The 20,268-nt window shown below is 48.9% G+C and overlaps 1 protein-coding gene across 4 annotated transcripts in view; it reads right to left on the bottom strand.

The window, feature by feature from the left end:
• The window catches only part of LOC142588529 (uncharacterized), a 506,469-nt gene that overhangs the window by 30,734 nt on the left and 455,467 nt on the right, over positions 1 to 20,268 (bottom strand). For all 4 annotated transcript variants that reach the window (XM_075700367.1, XM_075700366.1, XM_075700368.1 and 1 more), the window contains 2 exons: positions 6,150 to 6,231; positions 459 to 571 (listed from right to left, as the gene is read on the bottom strand). In XM_075700367.1, the coding sequence (XP_075556482.1) occupies positions 459 to 571; positions 6,150 to 6,231 (195 nt within the window). The remainder of the gene's footprint in view (positions 1 to 458; positions 572 to 6,149; positions 6,232 to 20,268) is intronic.

The raw sequence follows: 20,268 nt of genomic DNA, 5'->3' as shown, positions 1-20,268 counted from the left end.
ATTCATCTTCCGTCTCCCTGGTGAGTTGATGCGTCAGATATCTCACGGCTGCGTCACTTCGCTACAATATTATGCGCGTGTAAAAACTCGGAGATCTTAGCGCGCTAAGAGCATGCTGATCAATTTTTATTGAAAGCAAAAGTACGATGAAAGTATGTCATACATGCACAATGCGCGGAGATTGGCCCGTAGTTGTTCAAAGCGTTAACGGTCACTCGTGCTAGCTTCATATGATCTGCGAACACACCTTTAAAAAAGTATATTACTTTTATGTATGCGAGAAGCACGCTTACAACTTCCCTAATGGCCTTCAAAGGCTTAGCTTTCATGCAATTCGCACTAGAATCGTAGCTGTATTTTAACGATAAGATTATGGTCTACATCTCGTACTGGTCAGTTGCCTGCAAGAACGCTGTAGAAGAACATCCGACTAACTACGTACACTTACAGATACTCACACTTAACTCCCGTATCCGTAGAGTAGGTCCCCAGCGGGGCCGGCGAGGCGGCTGCCGATTGCTGGTCTTCCTCTCCAGGCTGATTCTTGTTGGCCTGGTTGACCTTACGGTTCCTGCGACGCAGGTGCACAGCTCGCTCTGAGAGACTCGGCGTTGCTTTTGCTCGAGGCCATGTGAAGCCGAATGCTAAGAGGAGAACTACGGACTGTCTCAAATATTGGTCACAGGACAGTCATTTTAGCACTATGGAATAATTAGTCTAAATCATACCTGTGAGTATGACCTGGCCCCGTATTCTTGCTCCGCCATCATAAACAATTCCTTCTTTATTGTATATCATATTGACCGCTAATAAGTACGAGGACCGGGGAAGAGAACACAAAAGGACGGCACCAACTAGGCCAAACTCAAGTTCTTGTGACCCTTCTTTAGTGGCCTGCCAAACCTAGAAAAAAGATTCACGCAGAAACTCCTCCGGTGTGAGTGAGCATTCTGCCACTTGCTCACCTCCCACCCTCTCCCCACCTTAAGAAAGCAACACAAAGGTCGAGTGCAGTATTTTCTGCTTCCTCGAAGTCGTCCAGGCTGTGCAAGTTAACAGAACGATGTTCCAAGAAGCCGCCCGCACAGTGATCCATAAAGGAAAATTCGTTGTATGTCAAACAGGCGTGGTTCATAGAATTCCCCTGTGGAATGGTCGGGCAAACCGGTCGCTGCTTAAATGACCGCCTTACGCTGAAATAACGTCAAAAACAACCGGCATCTCGACTCGCACTGCCAAAAGCGCCCACGCTTTCCAAACGTACATGGCTCCACCGCCCGGAATCGTCATCAATGGGCGAGGCTTATTACCGAAGCGAAGTCGATGTGTGACGAAAAATGTGCGAGTCCCTGACGTTGACAGAAAAGGAACCAAGGTTTTTGGATGCGTAATGACTGCAGCGTCAGGTGTCGCGCGTGTAATAAGTGACGGCCCGATGCTTGCATAAACAGGTTGAAGGATGCGCTATGTGTGTCTCGTTTTCGCCTATCGTCCTCGTCTCTTAAGCGCATTTGCTCCGGCGTCATGTCAGACTAACTAGCCCAACTATGTGTACTGACCGACTATAAAAAAAAGAACGTTTGTTAACCATTGAGTCTGATAGGCCCTTGGTTCCCATTTTGCTGTTATCGCACTATGTGTTTACATGTCGAAATGAAGTTTGTTTTGTTATTAGCTTCCGTGCGTCCAAGTTGATTCTGTCGACCAGGGTTTGCGCCGCCGCCAAGTTTTCTTCCCCCTCGTGCGTTTCGTTTAGGCGCTGTTCCTTCTTCTTTTTCCTTGTCTTTTCAGCGACCATCTATTTCATTTGGACCACAGATCGACATTTACACGCTGCGGCAATATTTATTTCTTTATTCGAACATACTATCAGCCCTTTACAGGGCCAAGGTAGGAATGAGTACAATAATGTATTACATGCTACACAACAAAAACACTGAACACACAGCCGTGCATATGATCAGGATACACAAACAATATTAGGAAAAATTCATGACACTTAGTGCATCAGCTTGTGGCACTTAGTAGAGCACTATAAGACACCAAAAACTGAAATCACGTGCCACTAAGAGTATTGTTGAAGGTGGGTCCGAAACTCCTCACAGTCTGTCGCGCTTACCACTCTCTCAGGCAGTTTATTCCATTCTCTCGCAGTTTGCAATAAGAAAGAATATTTAAAACAATCCTTAGAAAATCTAACCTCTTTCACGTACTTTGAATGTTTATTCCTTACTACCCACGACATTGTCTCGGTTATGTAACGTTCCTTGTTTACGAGCACCATGTGATTCATAATGCTGTAAAAAAGGCTCAGCCTTTTCTGTTTCCTTCGCATTTTAAGTAAAGGAAGGCTTGCCTTTTCATAAAGCAGTGACACCGAGTCTTGTCTTCGGTATTTGGAAACCTGCGACTATTTCCGCCACTATTTGGCAATAGTGGCGGCAATACGGGAGGCTGTCCATTCTATGAGAGCGCAGACACCTCGTATATGGGCGGTGTTCTGCGATGCCAAATCAGCGCTACAAGCGCTAAAATCTGTTTAAAGAAAGGACGATATTAGTTGCTCGTGCTGGAAATCGCCGAACTTCATCACAGTGCCGAGTTAGATGACCACGTGATCATTTTTCAATGGGTGCCTAGTCATTGCGGTGTGATTTGCAGTGAACTCGCTGACAGTGAGGCAAGATCGGCATTATCTTCCTCTGATGAAGTACGGATTGCCTACTCGCGAACTGACACCAACTCTATGATCAAGACACTCATGCAGGACCTTTACGAAGGCATACAGAGCCCATGATGGCAACATCCATAGACGCATACATGTGAGCGACCGAGACGGTAAATTCCGTTTGCCCCCGAAGGTTACGCGCAGCAAACGTCATTGCTACACAGGATTCGGCTGGGCGTTGCTTTCACCCGTCGCTACGCGCACCTCATCGGCCAATCGAACAGCCCTTATTGTGAACACTGCCGGATGCCTGAAACGTTCGAAGAAATACTGTGCGATTGCCCAGCATATATGCTGGAGCGAAGGACGTTGGAAAGTTCCCTAGCCAGCGTTGGCAGGCAACCACTGTCGGAGGACGCTCCCTTCGGCCACTGCAACTTCAATGCGGGCAACTAAAGCGCTGTTCAAGTTCCTGCAGGACACCAAGCTAGACGAGAGGCTCCAGTAGGGCCACTGTCTAATATACATAAGCACTCGCCACTTACCATCATCACCCATCCCAGTACTTCCACTCCCTTTCCCTCTTCCCCAGTGCAGAGTAGCAGACTAGAGCGCACTAGCTCAGCTCGACCTCTCTGTCTTTCCTGTCAATAAATTACATCTATTCTGACAGTAACGCTTCTAATGCAGGCAACCAATTTCATTTCTTTTTCTATGCCATATCACTACTTCTCCACAGCTATGCTGCTACCACCCACTTCTTTTTTCCTTCCCCATTTGCTGCTAATCCAGAAATGCCCCTTACATGCTTCTTTTACCCTTTGCCACTTCATACCTCTCCTAATGAGCACGCCCTTCCTTGACCCAGTCATTTTGTTGCACCCTTCCTATACGAAATTGGCAACAATAGGTGGTTGCTCCAAACCTCTAAGATGCGATTTAGCCATTCACGGTAATAGCGGATTTACTCGTGTAAGGACCGCACATTTTTAAAATTTTTTACTTGGCGCGCGCCTTGCAGGAGGCAGGCTTGGCTACTCCCTGAAGTCTCGAACTGCATGCGCTCAGAGTGCTATGCAAAGTAACTTAACCCCTAGGATGGTGAATCGGGCAAGCTGGAACTTATCCATGATAGCAGCGCACGGTAAAACGAAGACACAGAAGAGAAAAGGACGGCACAGCGCTTGCCCCGTTTTTTCTCTTCGGTGTCTTCGTATAGCGTAGCGCTTCTATCACGAACACAACCAATGGCGGCTGACTGTATCAACACACTTAAGCCGCCAACCGATCTTTCGGACACGGACAATGCCGCGGAAATGCCCGAATGCTCGGGCACTCTGAAGAAAGAATACAAATTGTGACGGTTGAATAATTACAGCAAAGCTGTGTATGGCTAGCCGATTTGTCCATCCGTCGCCGGCCTGTACGCCGAAAACTCCTCCGGCGCAACCCCATGCGCATATACAAACTGAAAAAGAAAACTATATATATATATATATATATATATATATATATATATATATGAGAGAGAGAGAGAGACGCACGATTTGCTGACTACACCTAGATAGCAAAAGACCTGTTTACTCCGATCCATGACATCACGCTACTTGACCCGAAATTTCATTGAAAAGGCTGGCGTGATGAAAGCGGTGACGTCAAAATCACTGTTACCTGCTCGGGAACATCCCCATTAGATTCTATGGCAGTCGGGCCAGGTAACATGACGTAATGAATCGGAGCGAGAAGGCCTTATGCTACCTATAGGTGGTGTTGGATTAGCTACGCCAGTAGTGACGTCCTTGCTCTCCGTCGAAGCCAAGCGCAAGCGCAGCAGTTTCCCTCCGCCTGGGTAAGCCACCTGTCATGCATACTCCTTAGGAGCAGGCAGTTTTCGATCAGCAACGCCGTGAGCAGAACCGGGAACGAGCTCGTCTACGCCGTGCCGATGCTGCCGCTCGAGCACAAGAGCAGGGTCGTGCATCCGAGCGCCAGCAGAAACTGCGTATGCAGAGGATCCGGCGGCCTACCAAGGCGTCGTTTAATGAACCATCGGGATTAACCCAGTGATCACCGGGGCCGCACGTTTGAGCTTCGCTGGTTAACGATCTGTGCGGAGTATTAGGGAGGTGATTTTTTTTTTCAGAGCGCCAACACAACAGAAAATTTATTTACAGGCTATCGCTCAGTGTTCCATTAAAATAAAGTTGAAATATTGTGATGCGTCGCGTGGCGTCGTGAAGTGCAGATACCGCGCATGTGACCTTGACTGCGCACGACACATTTAGGGTGCGCTGCGCGAAATAAATTTGGAGCTTTTACGCCCACACGCTGTTCCGTCCAGTGAACGCACGCGCGAGCTGCCGGCTGACCACGCACGCGGACCCAAACTCTGCTATCGCGCACATGGCCGTAGGACCAGCCCGCATGCACGTGATTTGCAGCCTTATCGCCGATGTAATCTGCTGGTAAAAAACACTTTAAGGTCGAACTTTTCGCAACGCTTTGCGTATTCGTCACCCACCACGACCGCTGGCTAGGCCTAACCACCTCAGGCGCGCCTCTGCCGCGGAGTCACCGACCAAAGTTGCGGATTGGTGCCGCGAGCGGGGATAATACGGTGATGATCGTCAGCATCACCTAGTAGCGGCTAGCTGAAATTAACAAGCACGTGGGTATGCGCCTGACGCTTAGTGCAACTATTTTCCATCTTTTCGCATTCTAGTGCGGGAGTGAGTGCCCTGCACAAGGGCGGCCCTTACAGGAGTAATTACGGTGATTTTTTCATTCAGCTGTGTTTGAATTTCCAGCCGTTTATTCCGGTTGCGAGCGTCCTGCATGTTTATGTAACAGATTGCGCAGTCTGCATACTTATATATTCTTCGAGAGTCGTTCCTTAACACACTGAGTTTGGTTCTTTCTGGTTCTTTCATTATACAGCATTATGGCCCTCGTTGGGGCTCTAGCGTCGCACAGAGGCCGGAAACGTAGATTCAGCAGTGTGGTAGGGATATAACTGCCGCTCCATTTACATGTGAGAAACGGTTACTCCTGCGAAAACAATTTCGAGTAGTCCTTGTTTAGTTTTTTTAGTGTTCACTCTAAGAACAGTTTACACCCTTTGGCTTGCCCCTTCTGCCACACAAAAATAATCGTCATCTGCCTTGATGCGTTTCCTTTCTTTATCGCTGCGAGCCCGGAACTTTCCAGTAACGAATGGCACGCGCGTTATCAGCATAGAACAGTTTACACCCTTTGGAGTGCCCCTTCTGATAACGCGCGTGCCGTGCGTCACTGGAAAGTTTCGGGCTTGCAGCGATAAAGAAAGGAAACGCATCAAGGCAGATGACGATTATTTTTGTGTGGCAGAAGGGGCAAGCCAAAGGGTGTAAACTGTTCTTAGAGTGTTGCTGTGACTGATTAACCAACCAGTTCTAGCCTTTTATCATTCTACATGCGCATGGTAAAAGCATTCACGACTCACCTGTAGAGGTAGACGAACGCGCACACAACCACCGGAAGCATGAGAGCGAAGAGGATCTTAAGGGCGCCGCGTCCTCCCCTGTCTGCAACAGAAAAGCAAGCGCTGCATTCAGATGATCACTGCACCGCACACAGCAAGGGTGACTAGAGATAACTGTGGCGCTAGTGTCTACGGGAGTCGCAAACATGGCGGATCATCCAGCATGTGAATAATGACGGGAGTGATGGACAGCACGTGGGTTTGCTTGAAGTCCTTCTGGCTTCCAACGGCTTTGCAATTTCTGCAAAATTCTACCTGATAAGTGCAACAAATCGCAATGATTATGCATGTGCACTGTAACTTATTGCATTCTTTGTGTCAGCGCGGAGAACAACGGCAGCACAAGAAGGGAAGAACGCAAGATTAGAGCGCTGTGTTTAACTCAAGCTTTTTTAAGAAAAAGGCAAAAAAGTAAGGCACCATCTGCATGCTCATGTCACATGGGATAAGTCGCCAAGCATGTGCGTCTCACAACTAATCAAAAGGTTTCAGAAACGCGATCACCTTTTGTATGTGAAAGGCTTCTGCAAGTGCACGAGCTTTTTTTTTTGTGTGTGTGCTTGACGATGATCTTAGTTCTAGAGAAGACATGCAACCATATTCTTTACAGTGCGCAGAAGATGGGAGGTAGCTAGGCCTTCCCTTGGACATATTTTTGTGCTGACGCTTGTTCGTGCAGTTGCCACTCTGCCCACTGTATAGGCTTTTCCACGAGACAGTGGAATCTCGTAAACGACGCCAGCGGCGCAAGAGACACGAGAGTTTGCGGTCTCCTCGCGACGCGCACGCTCCGATGTCGTGCGCGCCGGACGACCACCGCCGTGCGTCAATGCCGCGGGGCCCCGGGGAAGGCGCGTGCAGACCCTGTGCGAGTCGCTGTCTAGAGCCGACGTTTATGAAGATGGGTACAAGCTTAAACAACACACCCGAATCTGAAACACGACACACGGTCGGCCACTAACGACGCACCGCGACAGACAGAAACCAGCGGTAAGAGGCTGCCAGGCCAGCGCCTGCCATCTTGCAGCCGCACAGCAGAGGAAACAAAGACAAGACTCGGGACATCGGGATGAGCGCGCCGAGGCCGGCAGAGAGGAACGCACCTTCAGACCCGTCTTGCGCGCGCGTACCCGGAGCGCACGCAAGCAGGGCCCGAATCCCGCCACAACGTCGGCCAATGGGTGAAGCCCGCTGAACTTCTCGTGGACGGGATGACCACCTAGTGACAGTGCATTATGACCCGCTGCCACCCCGTCCAGACAGGAAGACGGAGCCTCCGGCAACGCAACGGCTCCACACAACCACCGCGAGAGTCCGAAACCCCACAAGTTTCTATTCTTCACAGAGCAGCCAGCTGTAGTTAACCATCTTTCCTTCCTCTCAATCGCGGCGCAAGCGTTTCCAACCTTTAAGTTGGCAGAAACAGCTACGTTAAAACGTTCGGAAAAATTTCTGATACTATGAGATAGTCCATGGACGTATAGCTTGACTGACTTTCCTACGCTTTTCGCCAGTCACGTCAGTTTCTCTTCAAGTACAAGATTTTATATTTTTGACTATACCTGGTTATGTCAGGTTATATATACCTGTCCAGCGCAGCAAATGTCTCTACACTGGAGAAATTTCAGCTACCGCACTGTTCCACTGTATTTTCTGCTGCCAGCGGGAGTGCCGAATGCCAAGTGGTCAAGCTGTTCATCAGTGAAACTTTGCCTGTGCGCCAAATATTTTTGGATGTGAAAGCGAGGGCGTAGTTGTAGAGCAATTCTTGCTCGAGGCTACCTGTGTGAAACCTTTTTGTCATTGAGTCTTTTCTTCTTTGCTTCAGGAGACTGGTGGTATGTGTGTGTGTGTACAAAGTGTAAGATGGCTATGTAATTCATTGGTCTGCAAATGATTCAGTGTGACCTTACCCTGTTTTTGCCAGAGTGTGCCTCTTGTAGAGTGCTTTTGAGACAGAAACCAATTAGCATTTATGAGCATTCCTTCCTCAGGTACTCCAATGCAGCTTGCAGTGCATTGCAGTTCATGTTCAGGTTTATATCGAGTGTCCCAGTTAACTTGGAACCCCGAGAGCTCTAGAGAAATCGTGCCAACAGCGCAGTAGTCGTAGTCGTGTGTACTTACAGACGGTATTTCTTTCATCAGGAAGTATTAATTAACTGCTTGTAATTAGTAAAACCTTAAATTATTGCTTGAATCGCAAACATACCAATTACAATGTTGTAGGGCACCTTAAATAACCTCCGCATCAAGCATTTGTTTCGTGCCCAGCTTTGCCTCGATGGTTTTTCCGAGAAAAAACTAAAGCGCGCGAAACATGCAAAATACGAAATAGATACGCGCTCGCGCGCCGCTACTCAATTGCTCCCAACCGAATGGCCACGGATACAGGGTGTTGCGTTTCGCCTGCGACACGTGGGTTTGCCGGCGCGACTGCGGCGGGGCGGCAGACATTTTGGCCCGATCGTCGTCGCCGCAACACTCATCGCCAGGTGTTTCCAGGCGCGACTGCGGCGATGCGACCGCATAGGGATCATCCTCGCATTCCAGTCATTGTGCCCGAAACAGGCGATGCCAAAGCAGGGACCATCCTCTCATTCCAGTCATTGTGCCCGAAACAGGCGATGCCAAAGCAGGGACCATCCTCTCATTCCAGTCATTGTGCCCGAAACAGGCGATGCCAAAGCAGGGACCATCCTCTCATTACAGTCATTGTGCCCGACCGGCAGCGCTACAACAGGGTGCTACGAGATCGTGCTCGACAGGGTGCTACGAGATCGTGCTCGTCATGGTGCTACGGCATCGCTACGACAGTGTGCGTCACCATTAGCCCATTGTACATTCACGTGCTCGTCTTTTGAGGGGTTCCTTCTTGCCCTCAACTGCGAGAGTATAAAAACAGCTGCCCCCGGACGCAAAAGGGAGGGCTCCGATTTCTTCTGTTGAGTGAAGTGCTCTCCCGTCTCTCTACTTCGGTCAAACCTGACCACCAACTCTTTGCGATGTTAAAATAAACAAGTTGTTTCGTTGTTACCAGTCGACTCATGCTTTGCCGGGACCTTCGGATGCTTCCAGTTGTACCCCAGGCCGCCAGGCCAACGCTACCCTTGGGGCTTGCGACCCAGGTACAACCACGGGCGTCAGCGCCGAGTTCCCAACAGATCGTACCAGCGGTGGGATCCAAACATCTGGTTGGCAGCGGTGAGATCGCCTCCGACTTCAAACAACTGTCTGCCAGCGGTGAGATCGCGACAACGGAGGCCAGCAGCGAAGAGATGCAGTTGACGGTATGCTGAGCAGCTCAACGACGATCCGGGAGCAGTGCAACGAGCCCTGTGTGACGACTGGTTGCCTGCAGCGGAACGACTGCGCGGAATTCCTGCCTGCGAGGTTTGGTGAGTGCGGGACTTTCTTCTTCTGAGCTTTGCCAGGCTTTTGTTAGTGTCTGAAACAGAGCTGGTAATTGTGGTTGTCGTTGCTGCCGGGTTAGTTTGCGGCAAGACAATAGTAAGCAGTAGAGAAAGCAGCATTCAGAGCAGCCATGGATTTGAAGTCGTTGCGCAAACCGAAATTGTTGGAGCTTGCAAGAGAGTTGGGTCTGGATGTCTCAGACAAACTAAGAAAACCTGAACTGCTAAAGGCTATTCTTGAGTTAGAGGCTGAGGATGACGAGCTGTCGGAATGCCTTGAGACTATTGAGGAGAGGTCAAAAAGACAGGAGCGCGAACTTAAAGAACAGAAAGAAAAAGAAGAGCGTGAACTTAAAGAACAGAAAGAAAAAGAAGAGCGCGAACACGTTTTGGAAATGAAGCGTCTCGAGGTAGAGATGGAACGCGCTCGTAATGGAAGTCAGGCACACGGTGCAGGAGAACGAGTATTGTTCAAAATGACTGACCTGATGCGGCCGTTTAAGCTTGGAGAGGACATTGGTTTGTTCCTGGTTAACTTTGAGCGAACGTGCGAGAAGCAGGGGTTCTCTCGGGAAACGTGGCCACAGCGCTTGCTCACTTTGTTACCCGGCGAGGCGGCCGACGTAGTCGCTCGCTTGGATAGAGAGGAGGCAGAGGATTTCGACAAAGTAAAATCGAGTCTGCTAAAAAAGTACCGGCTGTCTGCGGAGGCGTTCCGTCGGAAGTTTCGGGAAAATGAGAAAGGCAAAAGTGAGTCATATACAGAGTTTGCGTATAGGCTTATGTCGAACATGCAGGAGTGGCTCAAAGAAGAGAAAGCGTTTGGTGACCACGATAAAGTTCTGCAGTGTTTCGGGCTAGAACAGTTTTATAGTCGGTTACCGGAGAACGTGCGATACTGGGTCTTGGATAGGCCAGACGTTTGTACGGTGGCTAAAGCCGCTGAGCTAGCCGAGGAGTTTGTGACGCGTCGGGCTCGCGGAGCTAAGGATGGTCAAAAGGGTGAATTTGGCTCGAAGTTCGAGAGGCCGAAGTTCACACCCATGAGAGCAAAGGGGAACACGCGTAGTGCGGATGCGAGTGGAAGCAGTGCGACCGAACCTAAGGAGACGGCGGCAGCCGAAGCCGAACGCAGAAAGCGGTTCGAGATGAGGCGAGCGGGCGTTTGTTATACGTGCCAGAAGCCGGGTCACTTTTCGGCGCAGTGTCCGGAAACAACACCAAAAGTTGTGTTTTTTTCAATAGGCAGCACTGACGAGAACATGAAGCTTCTCGAGCCTTACATGCGAGACCTCCTCGTGAACGGGAAAGAGTGCCGAGTGCTTCGCGATTCCGCAGCTACGATGGATGTAGTTCACCCATCTTACGTAGAACCCCATATGTTCACGGGCGAGTGCGCGTGGATCAAGCAAGCCGTGGAAGCTCATAGCGTGTGTCTGCCAGTAGCAAAGGTGCTTATTGAAGGACCTTTCGGAGCGCTTGAGACAGAGGCGGCAGTGTCATCTATGCTGCCACCCCAGTACCCGTACCTATTTTCAAACAGGTCCGATCACCTCCTGCGCGAGAAGGGGCTTTTGTTTGGTGAAGCTAGTGTTCAGGCCTTAACCAGATCGAAGGTTCGGGAGCTCGCTGCAAAGGCGGTAGTTGCGGGGCCGACGTTATCAAACAACGAAAAAGGGTCAGAGGCGCAGCAAGCTGATATGCCGAGCACGCCCGAACTGAATAAACTAGAGTCTGTAACGTTAAAGGCGCCAGATACTGGAGAGGAAACGCCCGACGCGGGAAAGTTAGAAGAGCTATCTACTGATTTGCTCATCGCGCCTACGTCAGACGGACTTGATAGGTTGCTAAAAGTCAGCCGGACGGCTTTGATAGCCGAGCAAAAAAAGGATGGCAGCCTGGAAAACGTGCGCTGCAATGTCAAAGAAGGTATCGCCAGGAAAACTGCGCGTTTTGTGGAAAGGGGTGGAGTCCTGTACCGGAAGTATCTAGACCGCCGAGGAGTGGAGTTCGATCAGCTGGTCGTGCCTCAATGCTATCGTCAGGATCTGTTGCGCTTGTCACACGGGGGTTCGTGGTCCGGACACCTAGGAGTTAAGAAAACTAAGGACCGTCTCTTGCAAGAGTACTATTGGCCAGGGTGTTTTCGGGACGCAGACCATTTCGTGAGGACATGTGACACTTGTCAGCGGGTGGGCAAACCAGGGGACAAATCGAGGGCGCCGTTGAAATTGGTACCTATCATTACGGAGCCTTTTAGACGGCTCGTTATTGATACTGTGGGACCTCTGCCGGTAACAGCCACGGGGTACAGACACATTTTGACTGTGATCTGCCCAGCGACAAAGTTCCCTGAAGCAGTGCCGCTTAAAGAACTCAGCTCAGTTGAGATAGTTAATGCACTACTGTCCATATTTGCGCGAGTTGGTTTTCCTGCAGAAATTCAATCAGATCAGGGCACAGTGTTTACTAGCGCTTTGACGACAACTTTTCTCGAAAGGTGTGGGGTAAAGCTGCTACACAGCTCAGTGTACCACCCACAGTCGAATTCCGTTGAGAAGCTCCACTCCGTCATGAAGCGCGTGTTGAGAGCGTTGTGTTTTGAACATCGAACTGACTGGGAGCTGTGTTTGCCTGGGGTGATGTTTGCGTTAAGAACCGCGCCGCATGCGGCTACGGGGTTTTCGCCAGCTGAACTGGTGTACGGTCGCTCGCTTCGATCTCCGCTTCGCATGCTTCGAGAATCGTGGGAAGGTAGGGGCGACGACCCAGTCGTGGTGGAGTACGTGCTTAAGCTCCTCGAACGCTTAAGAAGGGCACAGGAGTTGTCAGGTGAAGCAATGACAAAGGCCCAGCAGAGGGCCAAGGTTTATTATGATCGGACAGCCAGGGCCCGTCGTTTTGAGGTTGGCGATGAGGTCATGATATTGCGCACATCGCTAAACAACAAACTAGACGTGCAGTGGGAGGGCCCAGCACGAATTGTTCAGAAACTGTCGGACGTTAACTACGTGGTAAGTCTGCCAGGAAAGCGGAAAGCACAGCAAGTTTACCACTGTAATCTGCTCAAACCTTATAGACAAAGGGAAGCAGTGGTGTGCATGATGATAAACGTTCCTGAAGAGCTTCCGGTCGAGCTTCCAGGATTAGGCTCAGTGACGAACAGGGAAGACACCGGTCAAGTCATTAGTGACCTTATCAGTAAAGCACCGCTGTCGCCCGAGCAGAAAACCGAACTACACCAGCTATTACAAGAGTTTCAAGGTCTGTTCTCTGAGAGGCCTGGTAGGACTTCGGTACTTACTCATGATATAGAACTTACCTCCCCAGAGCCAGTACGATCCAAGGCGTATCGGGTGTCACCCCGCCAGAGCGATATTATGGAGGCTGAGGTAAAGAAAATGCTACAGCTCGGTGTTATTTAGGCAGGTGAGAGTGATTATACCTCCCCTTTGATTTTAGTTGAGGTACCGGGCAAGGAACCTCGTCCTTGCGTCGACTACCGCAGGCTTAATTCCATCACTAAGGATCAAATTTATCCGATCCCTAACATCGAGGAGCGCCTTGAGAAAGTTAGTAGCGCTCAGTTTATTTCCACCCTAGATCTTGTCAGGGGTTATTGGCAGGTTCCACTTACAGAAGAGGCTAGTAGGTATGCGGCGTTCATTTCACCAATGGGAACATTCCGTCCTAAAGTGTTGAGTTTTGGTTTGAAGAACGCGCCATACTGTTTTTCAAGTCTCATGGATAAAGTGTTGCGGGGACAGCAAGAATTCGCTTTACCGTATCTAGACGACGTAGCGATATTCTCCGCATCCTGGTCTGAGCATATGACACACTTGCGGGCAGTGCTAACCCGCCTGCGCGAAGCAGGCTTGACAGTAAAGGCTCCTAAGTGCCAGTTAGCACAGGCCGAGGTTGTCTACCTCGGTCACGTGATTGGTCAGGGTCGTCGCCGCCCCTCTGAAATAAAAGTGGCCGCTGTGCGAGACTTTCCGCAACCGCGCACAAAGACCGATATTCGGTCGTTCTTAGGTGTCGCCGGCTACTATCAGAGGTACATCCCTAGGTACTCTGATATCGCGGCTCCCCTGACGGATGCTCTAAGAAAGACAGAGCCTCAAACAGTCGTCTGGGACGAGACAAAGGAAAGAGCTTTTAGCGCCCTAAAGAGTGCCCTAACAAGCCAGCCTGTGCTACGATCGCCAGACTATACAAAAGGGTTCATTGTTCAGTGCGATGCTAGTGAGCGAGGCATGGGCGTTGTACTGTGCCAACGGGAAAATGGAGAAGTAGAACACCCCGTCCTGTATGCTAGTCGTAAGCTGACCAGTCGTGAGCAGGCGTATAGCGCCACCGAGAAAGAGTGTGCGTGTCTCGTGTGGGCCGTTCAGAAATTGTCATGCTATCTAGCCGGCTCGAGGTTTATCATTGAGACGGATCACTGCCCTCTCCAATGGCTGCAGACCATCTCTTCCAAAAATGGCCGCCTCCTGCGCTGGAGCCTCGCTTTACAACAATATTCCTTTGAGGTGCGTTACAAAAAGGGGAGTCTCAACGGTAACGCCGATGGCTTAAGTCGAAGCCCCTAACGTAGGAATCAGCCTCAAAATTGTTGGTTACTGATGTTTTTCTTCCTGAGGCAGGATTTTTTTTAACATATTGCTTTTGTTTAGTGTTTCAAAGTGATGATATGCTTTCTAGTGCAATTTTTCAATTTGTGGACGCGTTCTGAGTGATGCTAGACTACTGTAAGGAACTAGGCAGTGGTATAAAAAGGGGAAAGAGCCTGGCAGGGCTTAGTGAGGGTTGTGCCGTGCTTGCTGACTGAGCGGTTGAGTTTCAGCGTAGTTCTAACGCTTGCCGGGAACGAGAACAAAAATGTGAACTCTCCCGAAGTCACTTTGCAGTGTCCCGTGCGAACCTGAACTAGAGAACGAGGCCTTCTCTGTGCGCTGCGCTCGAGAAACGTCGAGGGACGCCCGACTTCGGTTATGAGCATCATCGAGCGACTTCCCTCCGGACAGCGGATGCAGTCCCCTGTCCATCGGGATCTCCTTCCCCCGGCGGGGCGGTCTGTTGCGTTTCGCCTGCGACACGTGGGTTTGCCGGCGCGACTGCGGCGGGGCGGCAGACATTTTGGCCCGATCGTCGTCGCCGCAACACTCATCGCCAGGTGTTTCCAGGCGCGACTGCGGCGATGCGACCGCATAGGGATCATCCTCGCATTCCAGTCATTGTGCCCGAAACAGGCGATGCCAAAGCAGGGACCATCCTCTCATTCCAGTCATTGTGCCCGAAACAGGCGATGCCAAAGCAGGGACCATCCTCTCATTCCAGTCATTGTGCCCGAAACAGGCGATGCCAAAGCAGGGACCATCCTCTCATTACAGTCATTGTGCCCGACCGGCAGCGCTACAACAGGGTGCTACGAGATCGTGCTCGACAGGGTGCTACGAGATCGTGCTCGTCATGGTGCTACGGCATCGCTACGACAGTGTGCGTCACCATTAGCCCATTGTACATTCACGTGCTCGTCTTTTGAGGGGTTCCTTCTTGCCCTCAACTGCGAGAGTATAAAAACAGCTGCCCCCGGACGCAAAAGGGAGGGCTCCGATTTCTTCTGTTGAGTGAAGTGCTCTCCCGTCTCTCTACTTCGGTCAAACCTGACCACCAACTCTTTGCGATGTTAAAATAAACAAGTTGTTTCGTTGTTACCAGTCGACTCATGCTTTGCCGGGACCTTCGGATGCTTCCAGTTGTACCCCAGGCCGCCAGGCCAACGCTACCCTTGGGGCTTGCGACCCAGGTACAACCACGGGCGTCAGCGCCGAGTTCCCAACAGATCGTACCAGCAGTCCGATCCAAACAAGGGCTTTACTAGCGGCGGCAGCTGGATACAGGGCTTCAAGCTATGCGATCGTCATGGCATCACGAAAACACGCCGCTGACGAATTGATATGCGTAGCGGAACTACAGAAGGAAAGGGGAGGGGATTTAGAAGCAGGGAAACCGTGGATAGTGTGTTCGGAGGCTAGTTGGTGCTTTTTGACTTAAACTGCGCTAGGGACGAGACAACCGAGGTAGAAAAAGGCAGGATGGACGCGTAGAACGAACGAAGACAGGACGAACGCAGTCCTGTCCTCTTCAACCCCGGTGTCTTTCGTTTCTAGCGCAGCTTAAGCTCACGGGAAACCATGACAGCCCACTTCGGACTGTAATTTTGCGCACTAATCTTGTTCTGTAGATGTGCGCGCCCGGAATGTATGTTCCTTTGGTTCCCTTTAGCAATAAAAGCAAGCCTTACACAGGCTGCATGCATATAATGCGTTTTCGTGGATTTGTACGGTCAGCATATGTTGTTGTTCTTCATCAAGTCATTCTTGCTTGACGTGTCAGTGCGCAGATAATAACGGGAGATCTCAACGGTATACCACGCCAGTGACCTGCTTTTCAAGCAGACAGTCATGCCCTTCACGAATGATCACAAGGCTAAAATGGTCCTGGCACTGCGGGCGGCGCACGGCGACATGAGGAAGGCAGCAAAGCTATTCCGCATGCGGCATTGCGGAGGACGCCCTAGTCCGTCAACAATACTTAGAAAGTACGAAGTCCTTTGCGAGACTGCTAGTGCCACAAGAAAGCGACAGAGGACTGCGACTATAGTTCAAAAAGCGGAAACGGATGTTTTGGCATTCTTTGCTGCTAAGCTTCACGGTAGTGTGCGCGACGCCAGTGCGGAGGCCGGAACCTCAAGGTCATCAGTGTGGATGATTTAAAAAAAAAAACGCCACATGCACCCGTACCATGTACGTACATCTTCATCAAAAACTTGAAGACTGAGATTTTGAAAACAGACTTGACATTGCCAAATGGATTTTCACAAAATGTGAAGCAGAACCGGGCTTTTTCACTCGCGTGCTCTGGACGGATGAGGCTAATTTCTCCAGAAACGCACAAGTTAATCTTCACAACGCGCACTACTCGAGTGATAGTAATCCCCAGTGGCTGGCACAAACACGACACCAATACCAGCGGTCGTTTAATGTGTCGTGCGGTATTTTTGATGGCAACATCATCGGACCCATCTCTTTTGACAACACTTTAACAACGCAAGGCTACGTCTCAAACGCATACTCGAGGGCACCCGTGAACCACGTCTGTTGCAACGTTCCACTTTCAACGTTCAACTGTTGCAACGTTCGGAACATCTGGTTTCAACCCGACGGTGCTCCTGCGCATAGTCAGTCTAGAACGTGGCTCGACAAACTTTTTCCTGGACAGTGGATTGTCCGGCATAGAGTTGTACCCTGGCCTGCAAGGTCGCCGGACATGACACCTCTGGACATCTTGTGGAGCTACGTGAACGACTGCGTGCATAGCAGCGAAGCTACCACACCGGACGCCCTAAAGGCAGAAATAAGCAGAGTCTGCCGCGAGATTGCGACGTCGTTGGTCAAAGCTGCAACAGCACAATTGTTGGAAAAAAGCAAGTACTGTATTGTTTCATATGGCGACCTGTTTGAGCACGTGCTATAAGTGGCAGTGGAAAATAACCCCTCGAAACTGGTGTAAAACGTGACTGTTTAACGCACCTTCATGATGTCACCCTATCCTTGGATCAAAAAAGCTTGCGACAGAGATAGAAATAGGTAAGAAACCGCTTTGTTTTGCCTCTTTCCCGGAGTTCAAGAGATAGAAAGGGTAAATGGCTGAACCAGTTGCACTTTTGGATGTTTTTTTGTGGGTGGCCGAGACGCCTTACGTGCTTTCGATTTATTTTTTATTGAAATAAATTCTTCAGTAGCTCTTTTTTGTTCTTCCGAGAGCTGCCTTTTTTTCTTTTCTCGTGTTCTTTAGCGCTGTTCTTTATTACACATTGGTTGAATTTCTTTTGTCGCTTTGTTTCATGATACGCGAAGGTTAAAGCTACCCCGAGCGCCTCATGACCGAGCACAAACATTCTTGCGTCCGCAGAGGCCGACGCTTGTCGCACCACGCTATAGTTAGGTCGCGAAACCTCTCGAGCCATCCCACATGACGAAGCCTTATAAGATGCGGCGATAAACGAATGCAGCCGTATATCTTTCAAAGGTTGCTTAGAGGCGCTTGAGCAGCGCATCTATTTCACATTTCGCGTATTTCACGGGCTTTCGCTTTTTTCATGAAAAAAGGACGAAATAGATGCTTGATTCGGAGGTTATTTAAGGTGCCCTACAACTTCGTAATTGGCATGTTTGCGATTCAAAGAATAATTAAAAAGTTACCTAATTAAAAGCAATTAGTACTTCGTGATGAAAAAAATACTGCCTTTAAGTACGTATGAATGCCATTACTATGCAGTTGGTACAATTCCTCTAGAGCTCTTGGGTTTATTTAATATCTTGGTCCAAGTCAACTGGGACACCCGGCATAAGTTTTTATTACGAACCTTACACACTCATTACTTCCGAACTGCGGTGCAAAAATTTTGTTTATGCAACGTCAGTCAGTCTCATCCTGCACTGCTGTAACATGGTGCTCATTTGTCACACTAATATTTGAGCATAAGCTATGAATTTACTGATGTCTTTAGAGCTCAACTAGACGAATAATAATTTCACTTTACTGTCACTTTCTTGTTTTTATAGTTACACCATAACATTATTTGATATATCAAAGGCGATATCATAGAGAAAGAAATTCAACAAGAGGGGACACTCGGCGAAAACTGGCAACTACCTAATGTCAATCCCATCCGTTAGTTTATTTATTTATTTATTTATTTATTGTACCCTCAAGGCATACAAGCATTATAGAGGCGAGGGGCCAATCATTCAACATACATACAGTTATTTGCACATACACAATTGAAAATTTCAAGCATCGGAACGAATGTAATTTCTAATAACAACGAAAATTCCCACTTTCACGCAAGGCTTGTACAATAATTACGGCAAGAAAATACTATAGCAGCCGATTAAGACACTAAAGATTAAGTTTCTAACCGACATAGAGAACGTTTACAGAAAAACAAATGTTGGAATGGGTTAAATTGCGCTGGCAAGACTTTGACGAAAATTGTCACAGTTGGTAATGCTAACTAATGAGGCGTGAGGCGGGAAGATGGTTCCAGTCAAGGCTGGTTTTGGGCAGGATAGAGTGCGAGTATGTTACAGTGTTTTGGTGAGGGACATGGACTTTGTGGTGGTGATCAAGTCGAGATAAAACAAAATTAGGCGGTTTAATCAGTAGGGTCCTACGAACATGATTATGATGATAGATTGACGGCCATGAAAGTACTTGGAAAAATGATTGACTTGCCTCCGCTGACACTTAGCCTGGTGCTAAAGAACTGAGAATTTTAAACATCAACGCCCGCAGTGTCGTTAATAAATCGGAAAGCCTTGAGGCAACTATCATGGGCTACAATCCCCATGTAGCTGTTATAAAAGAAACATGGTTGCATGACAATATTGAAGATGCTATTGTGTTTCCTCCACCTTATAGAGCACATCGCCGTGACAGGTGTACTAGAGCTGGCGGGGTAGCAGTTTTGGTAAAAGAAACTATATCCGCCGCTACTCTGTTATGTCAGGCCGCTAACTTGGAATCTATTACAATAAAGCTTGCTTGCTGGGATAAATCATTTTTGCTATTTACAGTTTATCGAGCACCTGACTCGCCCCCAGAATTCTTTCGTGATATTTTTGAACACATGGTTTCATTCAGAAGCGATAACGTACTACTTGTAGGCGACAGATATTGATTGGGAGGACGGGTTTCTCTGCACCGGGAATTATTCACACTCAGGTTACTCGCCCGATATCAGTCTGTCTCACAATCTACAACCAGTCGTAAAACAGCCAACGCGCACCTATGGTACGTCAGCAACCATACTTCAACCAGCCTCGTTTTTGTAAGTCGTTCTATAGAAAGCTTGTTTGTTTCGGGTGAACCTGGAATTTCTGATCATAGTCTGGTATAATTTTCTGTTTCTTTGGAAGTGCTTAACACCAAAAAATGTAAAACAAACACTGTTAAAGATCTTTCTCGTGCCAGAGACGAAAGTGTCTTGGATTGTCTTGAGCAATGCCTTGATAACTTTCACGGTAACAATGCTACTGTGCTTTGGGACAAATTTAAAGAAATTATCACTCACTGCCTTAAAAACTTTATTCCCAATAAAACTAAAAAAAACTTCCGAGAGTACTCCCTGGATAACGAGATAGATCTTGCACCTTAAAAGAAAAGTTAAGCGCTTAAGACGACGATGTGATTCACGTGTTTCAATTCACGAAATCCAAAATCAACTAAACCAAGAAGTACGGCAAGCTAAGCGCTGGTCTTTTCACCATACATTTCCAAATTTCATTCAAACGGCACCCGAAAAATTTTGGGCTTTTCTAAGCACAAAAGCCAAGTCAATTGACCAGATTGTTCACGAGCGCCATGTCGTCGTCGAAAAACAACGTATCGCGGAGCACTTCAATAATTATTTTCAGAGTGTTTTTTCAATTTCGATGATGGTATAAACCTTAATCGCATGTCATGTAACTCGACCTCTGATATTGTTTCGCAACCGGGTGTAGTGTCGATGTTGCTGAACCTCACAGCTAAATCGTCTCCAGGACCAGACAACATACCGAACGCTTTTCTGCGCAGGTATGCTGAAGCGCTCGCCCCTT

The sequence above is a fragment of the Dermacentor variabilis genome, chromosome 7, assembly GCF_050947875.1.
Source record: "Dermacentor variabilis isolate Ectoservices chromosome 7, ASM5094787v1, whole genome shotgun sequence".
NCBI classification, from domain to species: Eukaryota; Metazoa; Arthropoda; class Arachnida; order Ixodida; family Ixodidae; genus Dermacentor; species Dermacentor variabilis.
Note: the sequence above shows the minus strand (reverse complement) of the source record. Positions and strands in the feature narration are given on the sequence as shown.